The sequence below is a fragment of the Theobroma cacao genome, chromosome 3 (genome assembly GCF_000208745.1).
Source record: "Theobroma cacao cultivar B97-61/B2 chromosome 3, Criollo_cocoa_genome_V2, whole genome shotgun sequence".
In the NCBI taxonomy this organism is placed as follows: Eukaryota; Viridiplantae; Streptophyta; class Magnoliopsida; order Malvales; family Malvaceae; genus Theobroma; species Theobroma cacao.
In genome coordinates this window covers 35,051,998-35,071,849 of record NC_030852.1, presented here as the reverse complement: position 1 = coordinate 35,071,849, position 19,852 = coordinate 35,051,998, and the positions used below count along the sequence as shown (strand labels likewise).

Sequence of the window (19,852 nt, the reverse complement as noted above, 5' to 3'; positions counted from 1 at the left end):
ATTTTCCTTCTGTCTTTTAATGCGGGGATGTTGGTGAATCAGATATCCTATCCTTTGTCATAGTAAATTGTGCGGCAAATAATCGAAGATCAAGGATAAAACCAACCACCAATTCAACAATTGTGGTCAGGATAAGAGGAGGGCTTTTCTCCTCTCTCTCGCTACTAGACTGCTTCTGAAAAGGCATGGCTTCTTCTATCACTCTCCCCAGCCTTCAAGGTTCTTTGCTGCGATCTCGATTCCTTGGACAAAACCCCATTTCCCATCGTCCTCACAAGTCAGCTTTCCCAGTTGTCAAACAGCCTAAGACCTTTTGTGCTAAGTTTGATTTGTTTGAAATCCTGGGAGGTAGGGGACTCTGCAATGGAGAAAAAGGCCTAGAAGTTGAGCTCAAGAGAAACGTAGAGGAGGCATCATCACCTGCTACAAAAGATGAACAAAGGTCTGGCAGCACGGCAATCTCAGTTCCAGAAGATGCTTTTGAAAAGGAGCTGATGGGGCTAACTGGAGGGTTTCCTGGTGGTGAAAAGGGATTGAAAAAGTTCGTTGAGGAAAACCCACCTCCAGCAAGGCAGTCAGTTTCAGATTCAGTAAGTATTGCTAGACTTGCTGCCACAAAGAAGCCAAAACCACCAGAATTGCCACTTTTAATGCCTGGAATGATCGCAATTGTTAAGAATCCTAACAACCCATTCTACATGTACTGCGGTATTGTGCAGCGGATCACTGATGGAAAGGCGGGGGTCCTTTTTGAGGGAGGAAACTGGGACCGGCTGATCACGTTTCGCCTTGACGAGCTTGAACGCAGAGAAAAGGGCCCCCCAATGAAGAATCCCAAGTCTGCTGTTCTTGAAGCTATGCTAGAGAAGGATCAAAAGTGATGATTCCGTTTTACTTCTCAATCTCTTGAATGAATGGTATGCATTCTGTGCAGTTTAGACTATTAAAGCTTAGATAGGAATCAATGCCATGGATACATCAAACATCAAAAACCAACAAATTCACAAATCTTCTAACATCAAAGATCGACATTAACAAGTAAAATATACAGATATGGATTAGAAAAGGCTTCAATTCAATAACCTTTCTATGTGTTTATTCACTGAAAATGGTGGTCCCTTTCTCTGTTTTCCTTACCACACACCAATATCATTAGAAAATTAAAGTTTCAATAATCAGACATGGAAAAGAAATGAGCAAATTAAAAGTCCATAGTCCATGTAATTGTCCTCCCTTGTTGAACCTCCATCAGATGATCAGAAACAGCCACCGAACTGCCAAAATTGTCTCAAAACATATCAATAAATATCTAACATTCTAAAACAAAAAAAAAAAATTCATTCTTCCAGTATTATTACATGTTCAATAGAATGGTTTAAGCACTCAGCATGACTGAAACATTTCTCACAAAAGAAAAAATGAACAAAGAGGGACACATCAAACAAGCAGTTTTACAAACTGCTGATAGAATAAAAGATGAGGAAACACACATTATCAATTCATTCTCATAACCAAACCCAAGGAAACACCAAACCTCATAGAACAATACCAACATTTCTTCTTGCCTAAGTATACTGGCATAAATTAAAAACTTCTGCAGTAGAGATTACAAAACTTTATTTCATACGCATTAGATTCATTGTCCTGCTTGATAACATGAATAGCTACAACAACTACCTTGTACAATATGCAAGACTAGAACAGTTCAATAACAAACCACCCGGTTCACAGTTATCAATTCAATCTTTTTCTCTTATAAGTTTGGTTAGTGATCATAACATATACATATAATGCAGTTAACGTTAAATGCCCAATGCAGAATAAAAACCATTAACAAATCAGATAGAAAACATTAAATTCCAGACAACAGCCTGAAAAGGAGGGTTGTTACAAACCAAAATAGCCTCAATTTCCTCATTGGAAACAGGTGTTCTTTTAGGCTGAAGAGAAGCTTTCCCTCCAACAGTTGTAGGAGCCTTAGAGCTAGAGAAGAAAGTTAGATCACCATCACCGGGTTTTGTTCCAGCTTGAGGCTGCAATCCAGAACCTGCAAATTTATGATTTTGATTTTACTATTTTAGCCAACACCCATTGTGCATTACAATGTCCTGATCAACAAACAGATTTAATACAATTTGATTTGATTACGGATTAAAAATTCAATCCTTCGTTAAGCATGTATATGTAAAAGCTATCAAGTCGATGGGGAAAAGAAAAAGAGATTTAACAATACATTACAAATCATAAATAAAAGAAAAGACAAAGAGGCAATAATCAAGGAATCCATGGATATGTAAAGAGAAGAAAATAAGACCGGAAGGATTGGGGTGTCTTTGGGGAAATTTGATGCGAGGGATTCTCCTCATCGCTTGCGCTGCGCCCATCTCTCTTTTCGTATTTCTTTGCTTTGGAATTTCTCAAGAACTTTGATGGTGATTTTCAATAATAATCATAATAAAAAAAAAAAAACCGGCTTTCAAAGAGTTCGGTTTTCTAGAAGAGAAGGCGGCGATGTTTCAGGAGAGAGTGCAAAAAATAAAATTGACCTCTGTTATTAACCAAACGACACCGCAGACATGTGAGAAATGTGCAAATAACAACAGAACAATCAAATACTGGTAGAAAACTGATTAGTTGTTTAAATTGAAAAAAAAAATTGAGATAATACATTAAAACGTTTCTGAAATAATTAGAAAATTTAAATAAACTTAAATATTTTTATTATGTTAAATCAAATTATTGAATTTTTATTTTGGATGTAATAAATTTTTTAAAATATTATTTAAAAAAATATATGACGTTGACATGAATAGTGAAAATATATATGATCATGTTTTAATGTCCTATCAACTTGGTAAATTATCGTTCATTATGATACGTGATTATGTTGTGTCTATGTTACATGGTATAAAATGATAAGTAATATTTTAATTATTAATAATTAATTAATTATTACGATAATGATTTATTTACATTTTTTTGAAATATTATGCCTAAAAGGTAATACTAATAAAGCGTTTGATAGCATAATCTTGTAATAAAATTATTATATTACTAGTTATATTTTATTCATAAACTTAGGAGACATGGGAAACTTTCGTTTCTGGATACAAGTGAAAAATAAGTATGGAATTAGAGGGAAAATTTAACATACTTAGCTCCTCCTGAATTTAATTTCTTATTTTTTTTCCTAAAATCCTAATTAAGCAGTATGAATTAATAATATAGATCTTAATTACTATAACTATCATTCAGTAAATTGATGTATTGCATCTTTGCTAGCTAAATACATGAAGTGCGACAACAAATTCATTCATTTTTTTTTAATTTTAGAAAATAAAAGATTTCAATTTAGTTTTTTACTTAATAAATACATATATTAATCATTAAATCAAATATTCATTATCTATTCCATTACTAACTTTCAACATCAAAATAAACAAAAATTTATATCATAATTAATAAATCACTAAAAGAAAATTTTCAAACACAAAAAAAAAAAATACCTGCCAATTTTTAGGCATTACAGTTAACAATAGGTATGTACCCTAGCAAACTGAAGTACTTTTTTAGGTCCATTTAAACTGACATTTCGGCTAGGTCCACGTTGCAATGGTCCAGGCCAAGCCCAAAAAGTTCCTCTCTTGTTTTGATTAAAAAAAAAAATGACAGCTCCGAGTAAAAGTAAACCCAACTGAAAGCGTGAACAATGACAGCTCCATCAAAATCCATCCTTCTAACTTCTACTTGCCGGTCGAAACTCAGTAAAAAACCAGACGTGCTCGAGGGGTTTGAGTCAAATTTCTGACTTTGATGAATAAATTCCAGATAGATGCAAAGCTTTGCCTTTGTTTTTTCTTTTCTTTTTAACCCTCCAAATAGGAAAAAAGGGAAAATAGATTGATTTGAACATTATTGGGATGTTCATGGACCATCGGATACGATGTTTTGGAACTAAACGAACGGCATTGACTCGCAGAGTTCAAAACCAAAATACGCGTTTTCCATTTAATTTAAAGATCGGAACAAATAATTTGAAGTTAAAGCATGTCACTTTACAAAGACTGAGTCAGAGCCAACGGGAATTGCTCTTTTTCAGGTCTCTGTAGCAATGTTAACATCACAATGAGCTAAGCCAAAGCCCAGTTTCACGAAGTCTCTGCTTGACTCGATGATCCAATTTTAGTTTAAAATTTTTTTTTTCACTAATTTTCTTCATGAGCTAATGTGCTCCATGTAAGGTACAAGACAGTACCAAGCATTAAAGCTGTCAATTGCATTCTCCTTTTTGCCTTTTTTGGCCTTAAATCACGCTGAAGAAAGAAAGAAATATAGTTTATTCAATTGATTTTTGTTTTATTTTTTTAATGTGGAACTAAGCTCAATCAAACAAAAAAAAAAAAAAGAGTTTACAAAGGTAAAAGACCTAGTGGTGTGATAAGAATATGGTTCCTCACTTCTCAGTCTTCATTCAGAAGTTGTAGTATTTACTTGAATGAACTTGTTTCAATGATGAATCACGGACCATGAATTTCTTGTGAATCTCACCTGAACTTCCAACAAACGACAGAGAAAAGAAGGGGAAAAGTGTCAGGAGCAGAAGCAGAAGCAATGCATCATGCTTGAGGATTGCTGATTGTTGCCCATAGTTTGGCCTGCACAGGGGGAAATGGGGGACCCTGTTTATGACATTCAAAGCTAAATTCCAAATTGCAAATTGACAAAACTGGAGTTCCAGTATCCCAATTTCGTGCTATTGACGCCTTGACCCATCTCTTCTTCTTTAAGCCAAATTTACTATTCGAGAATTACACTTTGGCCCAAAGGACACTCCCTCCTCACTCACCAATCATATTTCTCCTTCCTAGACCTCCCCTGCCCGGCTTCTATATAAACTCACCATACATTTATTTGCTTCCGCACCACTCATTTTTATGATCACTACAAAAAGTGTAACAAAACAAAACCCATCTTTTTTTTCCTCACCAAAAAAAGAAACGATGTTCACCTTTTTTCCTTCCTGGCTCCAGAGAGTTTTGTCAGGTGAAATTTTTGAACTCGTAGAACCCAACAGTGCGTCCAGCTTCATTTACAGATATGGGTTGAGTAAGAAGCAATCACCAAGCAAGCTGAAGACTTGTTATGGTGATTCCTTTTCAAGTTCAAAACCATTGCTCAAAGTTAAAGATGACAAGGATATGAAGAAGAAAAGCAGCGGCGCCACAGGTTTTGATGCCAAGGCAACTATTAGAGTGAAAGTGAGGATGACAAAGCAAGAAGCTGCTCGGTTGCTCTCAAAATGCAAAGATGGAGGGGTTCTTGAATTCAGAGATGTAGCTCGTGAGCTTGTCGCCCTTCCCAAGGATCGTGTTATTGTCGCGTTCCCTTGCCCTGGTAGCAATGCAGCGCTTGATAGCATCCCCGAAGAGTATTAGATAGCGTATAGCAGAGTAGGTACCGTTAAGAGAATATTTCAGTTTTTCAGGTTTCTTGTCAGAAGTTTCAAAGGGAAACTAATTTGGGCACTGTTTTCTTCTTTCTCTTGAATGTAATTTTTGATCTACTACTAGGATAGGAAGAAGGTAAAAGTGCCATGTAAAATTATAAGCAACACTTGATCCAAATGAATGGTTTGGAATTCATTTACTTAAAAACTCTCTGTTTCCTACTTTGGCATGTCATCCGGAATCCAAACAAGCTCAGCCAGAGAAATTTTTTCTCTTGCAACGTCTATACTTTGTCCTTCAAGCTAACATGACTAAACTCTTAATAAAGAAGTGCTTGACGAGAAGGCCCGCCGGCCCAAATTCCATGTTCCTTTTGAAACCAGAAAGCCAACTTTGTTGCAGGAAGGAGGGCGCCTGGTAATCAATGACATCCCAATCCCAGAGCTTATCCATATTGCTATTATTATTGTATAGAGAAAATGACATCCAAAATGAGTTTTGCTCATGAAGAAACTAAATTCAAGTCGGAAAATGATATGATGGGCACTAATTAAGAGCTATATGAAGGCCTTCTCTTTTTCCTATGGTACCTATTAAACCTTATTTCTTATCTTTAGAATCTTTAAAATGTCCATCGAATCGTGAGGATGTCAGTGAATGAAGCAGTCAAGTTCTTCACCCCAAGTTGAGATCCCTCATCCCTTCACGTGTAGCCCACCGATGACTTTTCCCGTTGATGTACCCCTGTCTATCCTCAAAGGAGTCGTGAGTTTACTCCCAACTAGTCGAACAAAAGTCTAGGCAATTGGGATTTCTTGCACTTTTTCTTGTGATTGGACAAAAGGGTTCCCCCTGAGAAAATCATGGCAGTTCTCTGCTGGATGACGAAAAAGAAGGGGCCTACCAGAGTTTCATTGACACATCAACCCAATCACCAGCCCAATTGGATTCGAGACTGATTCTTCATGTCCACGTCAATAACGTTTACTGGGCTCTGATGTTTCAATCCAACCCATAGCCCCCTCTTAACTCTTCTCCCTAATGTTAGTCCATAAGGCCCATATCTGACATCTCTCCTTCTGAAATAATGGAGCTTTTGCCAAGTTCAACATCTCTTGTAAAGAACAAGAAATCACCAAACCTCCAATTCCCAAAAGAAACACTTGGTAATGGGTTTTATGTAAGATTCCTAAGTCACCATTGTCCTTTGATGATGCGAGGCTATTTTAAAGGCTTGTTGCAGAGAAAGTTCACACCTACACTACAATCTGTCTCCTACAAGATAATATTGGTTAATTAAGGTTAAGGTTTTGTTATTCCTTTTCCTGGTTCTTGAGCACCTGAGTCAACCTGACCCAAGGAATACTGAACCTGGACTAGTCGAAAGAATTCAAAGTTGATTATAATCCAGAGATAAAAAGATGTTGATTATTTAAGATTAACAAAGCAAAATAGACCACTGGGACTAAGTCCTTGATTAAGATATGCAACGCAGAAGTTGAGCTATTCAACGCGTTAATATTGGGGGTTTACTTTTAAACGAATCATGACACCCTTAATCCCAGGTCAGTAGAAGAAATTTCTCTTATTGATTTTCGATTTTGAAAAGACCGAGTCAGCTTCTTTTGAGAGAAAGGGAATCTATACATACTCTCTTTTATGAACTTTCTTCTTTTGTTGCTAAAATCAATCATAATCAGAGGGAAATAGTAAATATCAAGATTATTACTCGGTCTCTGATTGAGAAAAGCACTTGGAAACTTAGAAGCTTAAGACACCGTCAAATGTTAGAAAAACTGATCCAAAGTCCAACCTACTAGAATTTAGTCGACCTGCAAAGTTTAGTTCTGTATTAGTGTCGGGATGCCAGGAAACCACAGAGATTTTGTGAACTGTTTTATTAAACACACCACCACCATGCATTTTCCCACCCTACAACCATGTCTCTTTGGGCAACTTAACCATGGAACTATAGAAGAGGAAGTAACGTTTAAGGTTTATTGTAAGCACATAATTAGCTCTAATAATATTGGGTGTGGTAAATAATTTGAATTTCCATGAGTAAAAGTTTATTATAATTTTTATCGAAATTACTCAGACTGTTAATTTGTTAAGTAGATACACATTTTCTTCCTGTTTATAGTCCCTACCCTTAACAATTATTGCTGGTCTAATAGGTAAATTCAGCCACACTGGACAAATAGGAAGGTTTCCATTCTTTTCAAGGGGTCCGCAAACAGTGATCTCTTTGTAAAATATTGAAGAATGGTCAAAATTTTTGAAGGGAATAAAGGTTCAGAATTCCAGTTGGACATTTATGATAATTTGGGTTGTTGTTGATCACTAGTTTGGCGCTGAATTCTGGCACTGTCAATTGACTGCCACGATCTATGTTTCAACTGCCAACAGTCAAAAACATTAATATTATAGGTAACTAAAGCTCAAACAGGACACAGTACTCAGGCTCCAGACCCAGCTCTCTCTCCCCTTCTACATCTCTCTCAAGGGGGAGGAGGAGAACAAGAATTTGCAACACAGATTTGGTAGGTTTTCATCACCCAATTCCATGGAGCACACAGCTTAGAAATGGCATAAAAATGAAATATCAGGAGTTTTACTTAAAGTAACTGTATCTATATTCAACATTAAAATCTATCAACCGCTCAAGTACATATGGATAGATCCATACTTAACTTCGGAAAGCTTGAATAAAAGATCTGAGTTTATATGGTAAAGGGAGAAAGTTCAGTCTATATATGTATCAAAAACTCCTAGCTAAGTAAGGGAGAGAAACATTTGGAACTTGGTTCATCACCAGAGGGAAAGGACCAGAAAAAAAAACAAGGAAAGATTCTGATCCTGCCGTACGTCGAGTTACCCAAGTAAAAAGAGGTTCTGGAATCAAAAACCTCAAAGAGGAGAAGAAGATGATGTAGTAGTTTACAAAAACCACAAGGGGTAAAAGTAAGAAGAAGGATTGAAGCTTCATCATGATCTGTCCATTTCAAGCTCTTCAGGGTCGTCGACCTCCATGATACTCTCCAATGAAGGTCTCCAAGAATCTGCTTTTCCCGACCTCGCTTTCTCCATTTCCGCCAAAAGATCCTCGAAGCTCTTCCCTCCATTGTTGTTCTTCAGCTTCAGCAGAAACAACTCTAGCTCCTCCTTTGTAAGCACTATCTTCACTTTTATGCTCCCTTTCCCAATACCATCATTTCCCTTCTGAAACCCCGTTGCTTCACGAATCTCTCCTAGCTGCTCTTCTATTTCCTCTTCTTCCACCAGCTGCCTTGATCTGGATGTCTTCAAGCAATTCCCCATGATTTCTTTTCACTTCCAGAAATCAAAAACCGCTCTCTAAATGGATCAACAGCGCCAGAAACTTGTCCTGGGGGATATGTCAGAAAGGGAAAAAAAAATGTAGTTGCCTACTGACTCTCTGATGCATTTGTGAAATTGTGAAGTGAAGTTCTAAGGGTATTTATAGACATACATTATTCTAACAAACAATCCCCAATCCCCCTGTATTAATTAAATAATTGTACTTAGACTTATTTTCTTCACGAGACTTGATTTTTCTACATGCTAAGTGACAAACTGAACTGTCAATTTAATGTAAAATTGTAAAACTATTTACGACTATGCCATTTATTAGGACAACTTTATATCGTGTCCAAATTAAATGCATTCCATTCCATTAATTGAAACCGTGTTAGAAACAAACTGTGGCAAAGGACAATATCCTTCGGCAAATCTAGCATTCCAGCTAGCTCCTCGTTGTGTTGAACTTATGTCTTCTTATAGCTTTAATATACTGTATTATCTTCTATTTAACTAGCTAGTTGAGTGATTTTATTTCAATCAAAAGGTTTTCAAAAAATTATTCTTGGCCAAAAAAATTAAATTAATTCCTTGTGGAGTTGATAGGAAAATTCAAGAAAGAAAAAGCAGACAGCATAATTGTGGGCCTTTGACAAAGATTTTTCAAGTGTGAACATGAACTTTACCATACTTCCAAAATAAATCTATGCTCATAAAAGCAACCCCCTTTTTTCCTTGTTAATTAATCAAATTTGCATTTCCTTTATACAACTTCTTTTCAACTTTCGATCCTACATCTTTTGATTTTATGATTTTGGGGTCCCTTTTAGTAGACAATAATTGGCCAGCAATTTGACCAGCTCAAGGCTGCATTGCTGCATTTAAGTTTCTTTGGGTTTGCTTGAAGAAAAAAACAGCATAGAAAGAAGGGGAGGGGGAGGTCAGATAGTCAGATTTTAACTATAATTGCAGAGAAAATCACTTTTTCATTTTTGTGGTTCAAACAGAAAGCCACACCCTTCTTTTCTCTACATTTTCTTTCCAATGCCAACTACCAGGAACCATAACTTTCTCTCAGAAACACCAAGAAGGGGGAATCAATGAATTATAATGACCTTTCGTGGAAAATGCGAGGGGACAAGAGATTGGAAATTCGGCATATGATTGATGGGAGGCTGAAGCCAGCAAACTTAGGTTTATATCAATATTATAAGACTCTAATCCCCGACAATGTCACGGGAAAGAATAACTTCCTCACTGCCACATATTAAATGTTAGGGAAATTGATTTGAAAAATTGCAACTTGAGTCATATCCACCGGGGCAATGGACTATATAACAATTAATAAAGAAAAACTCGGTTTTAATTATAAGGTTAAATATTTATTTTACAAAACACCAACGAGTTTAATGCTAAGTACTTCTTAATCCATTTTATTTATTTTCTTAAAACATTACCCCAATAACAACAGTAATCAAGGGATTCATGGAATTAACATCTTACTAGAATTAGTAGTATTGACCCACCATGCATTTCTTTAAACATTTCATGATAAAATCATATATTATTTATTATGATATTATTGTTGAACTTTGTCTGCATGAAAAAGTGGCAGAATTTTCGTAGACAATGTTCACCTACTCTTGACCTTTTGTATTTTCTCAATGCAAGGTGTTGTGTGATGATTAACTAGAATGTAATATTAATTTACTACTTGATATGAACACCAGGCCATGTCAAACTTCTCCTTTAACTTGACCTTTTTCTTGGTTTTATTTATCCATTGGGTGAAAGGGTTAGGAATTCAAAAAGGTAAAATAATAACATGGAAAAGCAGTACTTATTATAATCACCACTAAATTAAAAGATTAATGCTTAATAAATTATATCTTTTTCTCTTACTTTATTAAAATCCCATTTACGTTTACATTTTTCTTGGTTTTATTTATCCATTGGGAGAAAGGGTTAGGAATTCAAAAAGTTAAAATACTAAGATGGAAAAGCATTACTTACTATAATCACCACTAAGTCAAAAGATTAATGGTTAATTAATTATATCTTTTTCTTTTACTTTATTAAAATCCCATTTAAGTTGAATATAATCTCATTGATGGGTTTATCTTTCCACATCCTCTCGTATTTATTATTGTTAATTATTTTTATAAGTGAAATTCAGGAATATTCAATCTAAAATACGTAACATTTTCATAATTTAAAAGAAATAATAGGCATATAACTATTGATCAGTCAAAGATTCCCAAGTGTTATAAATTAGTGTCCATTAATTTATCTAAAAAAAAAATTATTACAGACTGCAATATTAAATTAATATAATTTATTTTATATATATAATATATATGATTCATTATATTAAAAAACTTATAGATTTTGGAAAAAAATAGAAATCCAAGTTTAAATTCCAAGGCAACAAGCAATCTATTGAAGTTTTACTTACAAAGGAGAAATCAAGCTCTCATCGACTTTTTCAATGTTTTCTTAGGTTTAATTTCTGTCTAACCACGTGGTCAGCGTAAAATACAAGGTGTGAACATGAATTTTATGCTACAAAAATTCATATCAGGAAATTGTACGTGCTCTGTCTTTCTCTAATTTTTCTTCTTCTGACTATGAACTACGTAGAAATCATATTGTTTCCCATAATAAGGTTAAAAAATTCAAAAGCATTAGTTTGAGTCGATCTTATTTAACTAACACTAATTGGGGGGGTCCTAAAATAAAGATTAAAAGAAATTTGGTAATTCTTGCTATTATAAGTTGTTAGTCTAGTGCTAAGATTTGGTCTCTTTGCAGTAAATGGGAAAAAAAACCAAAAGCTTTAGTCTTGCTAGACTAGCTACTCCAATTAATGAGCCAAGTTGCAAAGGCATTGACATCGAGGCAAAATGCATGGAGATGGGTAGACCATTTGGTTCATCTCAGCTGCCCACAAACTGCCAACTAACAGTTATGATAACCGTTTCCACTGCTGATTAAGAAAGAGGGGAAGGAAAATTTGAGGACATCCTCTTAGTCTGAGGCTATCATGACAGAGCACTGACGTTATTATATCCCCCTTCAAGGAAATCAAAGGAAACAAAAAAAAAAATAAAACTATTACGACTCAAGTATGACAAATATAAGTTCAAGTGTGTTTGAATTATATTATTAATGACCCTTTTGTTTTCTCAAAGAAATAAAATTAGGCTATGTATTTTTTGTTGATAACAACAGCCCTTAATTAGGGTACAAAAAACACTTGAAAATTTGTAGTTGAAAATGAAGAGGATTTCGCTATCAATAGATGGGCAGAGCAATAAAAGTTTAGTCGACAATCTCCCTAAGATTAGGTAGGGGAATGACTGGTTTCAAATATTTTAAATGCTGGTTAACTGTTGAAACACATGAACAAAATCTTTTCATTTCCTCGAGGAAATAACAACAACCTAACTTTTGTCCCTACTCGTTAAATTGGTGTTGACAAATTTTGATGTTTTAGACTGGAAAGAGTCGACGTGAACGATATGGTTAGCAACAGCAATAAATTCACTGTGATATGGGAAGACAAATGTAAATCATGCAATGAAATTCTTCTTTTTTGGGTTGTGGGATGACAATTCATAATTTAAGAAGCATTGGGTTAATTTTACAATGTCCAACAATCAATCAATATGGTCTTGTACTTTTTAATTTAACTTTTACATCCTGGGAAATAGGTAAATTTTCAAAGGTAAAATGAAGTTAATTTCTTCCCAAATTAAGGCCTTACTAGAAGAAGATTTTTACACTTTGTTTTTGGCTTATCAAATGCTTTCACCAATATTTGAATAAAATATATGGAATGGCTTATCAAGTTAGAGCTTGTCCTTGAATTGGAATTAGACTAGTCTGGAGGATTCGGCTGTTCGTCTCGTGACTCGCGACCTTTGGACTTTTCGTTGGCTCCAGCAGTAAGAGAACAAAACAAGATGGACGGTCGCTAAACTGCCCAGCAGTGGGAAGATTTAACTTTAAGTAGGGCAAAAGCTATGACACGTAGAGACCTCTTAGCATTGTTTTTGTTGATATCATTTTTGCAATAATTTTCCTTGGACTTCTATGTTCATCTTCACTAAAAAAGACCTTCCTACATTGGCGTTCCTTCCATGTTCCAACCCAATCAAGCACAAACTCTTACCAAGTCTCCCAAATCACTTGACATGTACATTCACTTTTTACCATACTTGTAACTTAAAAACCGTAAAAATCTATAGGCCAGACCCTAGCGTGTTAAGCCAATGTGTTTAAACATAAAAATTTGACATGAACCCTCAACTACTTCATGTTTACTCGGCCCATAATCTTAAGCACTTGGGTTATTTTAATTAAAAAACGTAAAGAAAAGAACATCAGAAACCTTACCTAAATAGTAAGTTAAAAACAAGTGCTCTTCTACCGTTCATTAACAAGGAAGCTTAGAAGTTCTTTCCTACATGAGATAGGAATACTTACTATAGAGATGTGCCTGCACGTGCGCACCATTCTAGTACTTGCTGACATAGCACTTCAGCAAATACAGATACACAGTTAATACAAGTCATTAAAACAAACTACAGAGCAATTCATAACATTAGAGCATTCTAACTTTAAACAACCTAAATATTTGCATAACATCCCACTGTTTTTTTCTTTTCATCTACTAGGATAACTCATAGCAAGAGCAGCAACATCCAGCAAAAAGCTTACTACACACGCCTTCGCTTGTTTTTAAGGTTCTCGAAAATCTGGTTGACATCAGCTGCTGTGATTGCCTTTGATGGATCAACTGACCCCTAAAGATATCAAAATATATATATTCTTAGGGGCAGTAAATTGCTTTTGCAAGATACATAAATGAATAATCTGATGATGCAAGAACATGAAAAATATGTATGGCTTTACCTAGAACTTATCTTGCAATGTAATCAGTAAAGGTTAGCTATTAAAAAGATATACAATCAATGGCATACCAGGAAGGAACGGAATTCATCTGTAAAGTCCGCAATGCCATTCAGAATCTCCATTTTCTCTACATGACCAAGATTGTTAAAGAAATTTACTGCAGCACCCTCCCTTTGCTGCAACTTTTCTTCCCTCTTCTGCTTTGCCGTTTTTTCATACTCTGCTATTGAGTCCTCCTTGTCAAGTAGATAACTGATATGCTTCTGCTTGTGCATATCCAAGCACTTGTCACATCTGCAGAGGGTATCTCTCCAGTTTTTAGAAAGAAAAAGGGGTTTACTTTCTGAAACCACCGAGTCTGCTCCAAGAATACAAGTAGCATGTGAACTGGCAATAGAGCTGTCATCATTCTGAGAGCTTTCTCCAAGAACAAATTTCTTGCCATCAGATACAGATTCACAATTAGCATCAGCAACCAAATTATCCTTGATGGAAGAATCAGAGCACACATTATTTTCAAGCTTCCCAGCTCCACCATCTTTAGGAGGGATGTCTTCCACCACACTTTTATCCTTGCTAGTAGTTACAGGAGCAACAGGCTGTCCCCCTGCTGCCCTTATGGTTTTAGGGTATAGAGTCAGAAAAGAACAAACTGCTGAGCATGCCTTGCATATGAAATCTTCATAAAGAGGCTCCCCTTCCTCATCTCTAGGAATCTGTCATACAAGTATTTTCAGATCATAATCATTGCCCAGCAATAACTCAAAGAATAGCGCAAAAACTACAGCTAAGTGATAGTCTTTTTTGCACTTCTTCCTCTCAACTTGCCTATTTTACACTGCAAAGCTTGAGCTAAACTAATCATGTAAATGTGTCAATGGAAACATCCTTCAAACTGATAACTTATGATCACAATTTATACAAGTAGAAATATTCACTGAATCTATCAACGTTTGTTTTCAAATAATTAGAACCCATACCCATCTTTAAAGAGATAAGTTTGGTGAAGCAAGCACATTGCAAGCAATCATAACTATAAGAAAAACTATGGCAAACATTAACATGAACCTACAGTACAGGGCATCTCTAGATTTGCCAATGATTTTAACAAAAAAACAAAACTAAGATATGAACGTGTAGAAGGACATGCACAAAGCTCACCGACCTCATTGGGAGAGTTGAGACTGATATGCTCCTCATGGAACCAGTCCTCACACATGCAGCACTGTATCATCTCTACTTGCTCCTGGAGATCTGGATCTGGATAGGGGCGATTGCAGGTGCAGTATAAACCTTTGAAATTGTGATTATATGAATTCTCGATATTCTCTACATCTTTATTTGGGAAAAGCTTGCATGAGAACTCCCCAAATTTTGAATTTCCGCAGTCACACCTAAAATTTCTCTTGGTCCAAAGCTCCAAAACCTTGCATATATTGCAAAAATGAAAACCTCCACTGAATATAAGCAGACAGAAGCTAACAGCATAAAACATTTATAAAAAGAAAAAGAACTAAAATAAACACATTCTTGAGTAGTTGGGCATATGTAAAATTTCCAGCATAACATACATGACTTATGTCCAGTACTCAAGTAGGCATGTGGAATTTCAAATGACCATAAGAACTAATCAGAAAGAAAATCTTGCATGTCCGATGTTAAGACCTATTGTGATTGTTAAATCAATCAATGAGTTCTTCCATTATCAAATATACAAAAAAGCAATACCCATTATGATCCCAGAAACGCACATAACTGGATAGATAATAAGAATATAACTTGAAACCCCTCTCAAAAAGCAGAGTCAGAAATTGGAAATGATTAGCAGTGTGAATTGTTAATGTGGTTAATGCTGAAGCTGCAAAAAAGTCAATATTATTCTAATTTAAAATGAGTAAGAACATAACAAGGCCACAGTAGTTGGGAATATCATAATGATAGGAAACGTATCCCAAATCAATCATCATATTTACTACTAGATAACTTGCTAAACCAGCCCATAACAGGGAGCATGACCCCACAAAGTGCAAATTATTAGAGACAACTCAAAGGGTCATGGTCTGAAGAAAGCAAAAGACACAACATGAAGTTCCACTTTAATAAATCATAATTTAACTCACATCTTAAGAGTCATATCATTAACAACAAACTAAAGTTTAGCATTCAGAATGAGAAATACAACTAAAGAATAATGCAGAGGAGAAATACCTCATGGCCATCATGGCAAGACAAGCAGCAAGCAGTGCAAATCCCAGCATTCCCATTTGGGGTGCATGTCAGGCATGAGAAGATTGCCTGTCTCTTCATGTAGCCCTTAGAATAGGTACACTCATCACCCTCATCTCCACCCAAAACCAGATCTGCTTCCTTTAGATTAAAAAAATAACGAATTAAGTGATGTCGAGAAACATAGAGCTTAAAGAAGCACAACAATATCGATAAAATCAACCAATTGCTAGTTCAATTTATATTTAAGAATCGTTTGCATTCAACACTTTCCCAATTTCAATTTAGGATATAAGTTATATTTGAATGGTCCCAAACTAGCATGCGTACAAATCTTAACAATACAAATTTGAATGGTCCCAAGCTAACTTCTAAGCTAGTGTAATATTAACAATACAAATCTTCATCTCATGAAATTTTCTCAAAATTTAATCAATGTTACGGAATAGTTCAAATATAAAGTCGTCTCAACCAAATTTCTGCTCCAGAAAAGCTGACAAAATTTTGATGTTATTATTTCTAAACAGAACAGGACAAAAGACTTATGTCCTAAATCTTCCATGTCCACAAACCAGACGAAACAACAAGCACTAACTAAACTCAATCATTCCCTCATACCCAAATAGCAAAAGCAAAACCCTAAATGGATAAAGAGGGAGGGGGGGGGGGGGGGGGAAAGGAACTTTTTACCAGCTCTTCTTCTTCGATGCTCTCAAGATACTCGTTGATTGACATGGTCTGCTCACCATCATCGTCGAACTCGGCCGACATTTTCCCCAGATCACCAGGATCCTCAATATCAAAATCTCCACTCCTCGCACCTGAAATTCAATGCAAAAAGGAAGAAAAAAAAAGAAGAAACTCAGCGAAACATTTCTGAAAGTAAACGGATATTCCTATTTACTCGTTTGGGGAAACCTCGAGTTGTTCCCCATAACCAGAAACCCTAACATTGGAAAAAAAAAAGTTACCTTTCTAATCTCGCAATTAACAGATTTTAAGGCGGTTGATCAGGGATTAGATTGTTGATTTAGCGATTTAGATTTCTGTTGGAGAAACGCGAAGTGGGAAATGAGAAGAAATGAACAACGTTTGGGGATTGAGAAATTGAGAGAGGAGGAGGTAAGGTTTATACATACAAGTAAAATAAAGTGGCAAGGAAGCACGTACGGACATTTTCCCGCCACAATTGTGCCCTAGTGGAATCAAACTACGTGGTCCGTTCCCTCCAATTTGTTGATTGTTAGTATTTTCTTTTTTTCTCATTCATCCCCAAATTTTTATAATTGGGACAATTTTTTTTTTTGAATTATAAAAAAAAATTGGGATTTTTCTTGTGTCTTGATTCCCGTTTTTTATCACAGAATCATTATTTTTTTCCAAAAACCTAACTTGACAATGTATGTTGTCGTGACACTTTTATAAGTAACTTTCATGACAACATACTACCATATATAAATTAATAAACAAAATGCAAATCTTTTTTAAATTGACTAACATTAGTATATTGTTTGATACAAATACAATTTTGAATGGTACACCTTGTTAAAAAATAAAGTAATTTTTTTTAGTAATATTTTTGTTTTTTTTATGGAAATCAAAACCAAATTTAAACAATTCTAATTACTAGTTACCTACTTGCTTACTTGCTTGCCTTTTAAGTGTAATAAGTAATTCAAGTTCTTAGTTGATTGACCGTGTAAAATTCATGACATGAAAGCTCATAGGTAAATATTGATAAACAATAATGTGGTGAGGTTTCCTTATCAAACATCCCAACAATCAAAATTTAAGACTCAAAACTCTCGGCCTCATGTTAGAAGAGTAAGATTTATGACATGTGAAATAAAAAAATATGAAATAGATAATTATGTGTTGAGGCGTTTAGTTTAGGTCCAATGGGCCATCCAGCATTTAGATTTTCCAATACCAACATTTGTGGTCCAGTACTGGTTTGAGCCGCAACTGAACTCAACTTCTTTTCAAGCTGAAAACGATATGACCCAAGTACCCAAACTCCGCACAGGCGGAAGTCCGTGGTTCAAGACTCAAATTTCTTGGAGACTTTACTTGGACTACACCGGCTTCAGCCCAATGAGTAAGAGGTTTTGACGCAATTTCGCTTAATATGGAGGCTACTGGCTGGCTGGCTGGCTTAAACGCCGACGGATTTGGCAGATTCGCATGATCAGGTTTAATGACCGGCTCCTATGCTCAAGCTATTCTCTGAGTCTGAGGTCTGAGCAAGCTTTGATCTTTAATCTTTACCGCGTAATTCGGTCAAGCAGTGATTGCAATGCGGACAAAACTATGACCTTGCTGGCCGCAAAGTCCATGACTAGATGCTTTGAAATTTGTAGCGGAGGAAAATAAACTTCGTTTGGAATATAATTATATTTATTATATTTTTTAATTATAATATCAAGTTTCTCTCTAGTAAATCTTCCTACATTTTACAATTAATAATTAAAAAATTTGAAGAAATAAACGCCAAGTCATGTCAAGTAACCATCCAAACCTTATCTTGGTGAACTCCAAAATGTTACCTAATAGTTAAACCTTGACATGGCAAAAACAGAAAGGTGGCGACCGTGTCGATTCTGCAGAAAATAAGCTGCAATGATGACGCAAACCTTTGATTAATAATGCATTGGCTGATTTTTCTATTCTATGTTTCTTCATTGACTGATTCACGATTCCAGAAAAAATTTACAAAATTCCATTTTTTTAATCAATAATTTTAACGAAATGGTTCAACACGTTTCTGACTTGTATTTTACTGCGCACTAACATATGAAAATATGAAAGTGGACAAACAGAAAACAAAGAAAAGGAGGAATGAACATAACAGTTTTCGATATTGTTTTTCATTGTTTGAACTTTGAATTGGTCTGTTTTAATCGGATGTAAAGACTTGAAAACAAATTAAGTTGACTAATAACGAGAGGAAAGAAAGAAAAATAAAAATGATATAATATTAAAAAATTATAAATTATTTAAAAATTTTATTTTTTTTATTTTTAATCAAGTTTTTTTAAATTTTTATTTTATTTAAATAAATTTTTATAATTAATGATTGATTAATTGTTATTAATCAAATTATCATTTATCATTTTATATTCATATAATATTGACATGTGGAGGAAAAAAAATGTTATATGTAATATGATCATATTATTTTAATATGTCACGTTATTATTTATTATAACATGTCAGAATGTTATATTATCATTATGTGATATAAAATGATAAGTAACATTTATAAAAATTTATTTGACTTAAAATTAAAATATAAAAATTTATTCGATTCAAAATAAAAATTAAAAATTTATTTGATTTAAAATTAAAATTAAAATTTTATTTAAATATAATAAAAAATAAAAATTTATTTAAAATTTTTAAATATTATATAAAAAATAAATCAAATTCTCTTGTTGATCCATTATCGAACACTTGTAGCGAGAACATCTAAACCGTTGGTATGCTATGGTAACCTCAACTCATGATACTAACGTGTTACCATCTTTGTAATTTTTTGTTGATTATTTTGACTAATTAATTTTTTAATTAGATGTCAATGTTTGTTTACTATTTGCTTTGCAATCGGACGAAAAGATCTTCAAAGGGTGTGGAAGCCTGATTTAAACAGCCGATTATTAAATGCATGGTGAAACTTCAGGGAATACCTTAACTATCAATTTTTATATATTTCTACAAAATTATCAAACCTATAATTAATACACTTTAATATTCATAAATTCTTAAAGACCCAACCCATTATTTTAGTTATCATATTAAGTTTCCCACTAGCATCTTGCTCTATGCTAGGTTTATACATTGTTTGACTATGTCAACAATCTAATAATCCAATTGCAAATACTTATAAGATAAATTTAAAATTTAAAATAAAAAATTTTAAATTATTAAAATATTTAATTTTT

At 34.5% G+C, this 19,852-nt stretch overlaps 4 protein-coding genes across 5 annotated transcripts; 1 reads left to right on the top strand and 3 right to left on the bottom strand.

The window, feature by feature from the left end:
- On the top strand, nucleotides 89–5,661 carry LOC18606708 (NAD(P)H-quinone oxidoreductase subunit S, chloroplastic). Of its 2 annotated transcripts, none has more exons than XM_007040467.2 (2): nucleotides 89–917; nucleotides 4,571–5,661. In XM_007040467.2, exon 1 carries the CDS (start codon nucleotides 186–188, stop codon nucleotides 879–881), a length of 696 nt encoding a protein of 231 aa, XP_007040529.2. In that variant the 5' UTR covers nucleotides 89–185; the 3' UTR covers nucleotides 882–917; nucleotides 4,571–5,661. The 2 variants fall into 2 exon arrangements, with proteins under 2 accessions (XP_007040529.2, XP_017973475.1); XM_018117986.1 differs by lacking the exon at nucleotides 4,571–5,661 and having other exon boundaries at nucleotides 91–590; nucleotides 720–943.
- On the bottom strand, nucleotides 1,032–2,671 carry LOC18606709. The gene is made up of 3 exons (XM_007040468.2): nucleotides 2,315–2,671; nucleotides 1,896–2,047; nucleotides 1,032–1,274 (listed from the first exon to the last, which is right to left on the bottom strand). The coding sequence occupies exons 1-3, from the start codon at nucleotides 2,382–2,384 to the stop codon at nucleotides 1,257–1,259; spliced, it is 240 nt and encodes a 79-aa protein (XP_007040530.2). The 5' UTR covers nucleotides 2,385–2,671; the 3' UTR covers nucleotides 1,032–1,256.
- On the bottom strand, nucleotides 8,040–8,925 carry LOC18606706. The gene has a single exon (XM_007040464.2). It carries the CDS (start codon nucleotides 8,766–8,768, stop codon nucleotides 8,436–8,438), a length of 333 nt encoding a protein of 110 aa, XP_007040526.1. The 5' UTR covers nucleotides 8,769–8,925; the 3' UTR covers nucleotides 8,040–8,435.
- Nucleotides 13,157–17,042, bottom strand: LOC18606705 (putative E3 ubiquitin-protein ligase UBR7). Its single transcript, XM_018118555.1, has 6 exons — nucleotides 16,883–17,042; nucleotides 16,602–16,732; nucleotides 15,894–16,052; nucleotides 14,851–15,111; nucleotides 13,754–14,401; nucleotides 13,157–13,576 (listed from the first exon to the last, which is right to left on the bottom strand). Exons 2-6 carry the CDS (start codon nucleotides 16,680–16,682, stop codon nucleotides 13,490–13,492), a joined length of 1,236 nt encoding a protein of 411 aa, XP_017974044.1. The 5' UTR covers nucleotides 16,683–16,732; nucleotides 16,883–17,042; the 3' UTR covers nucleotides 13,157–13,489.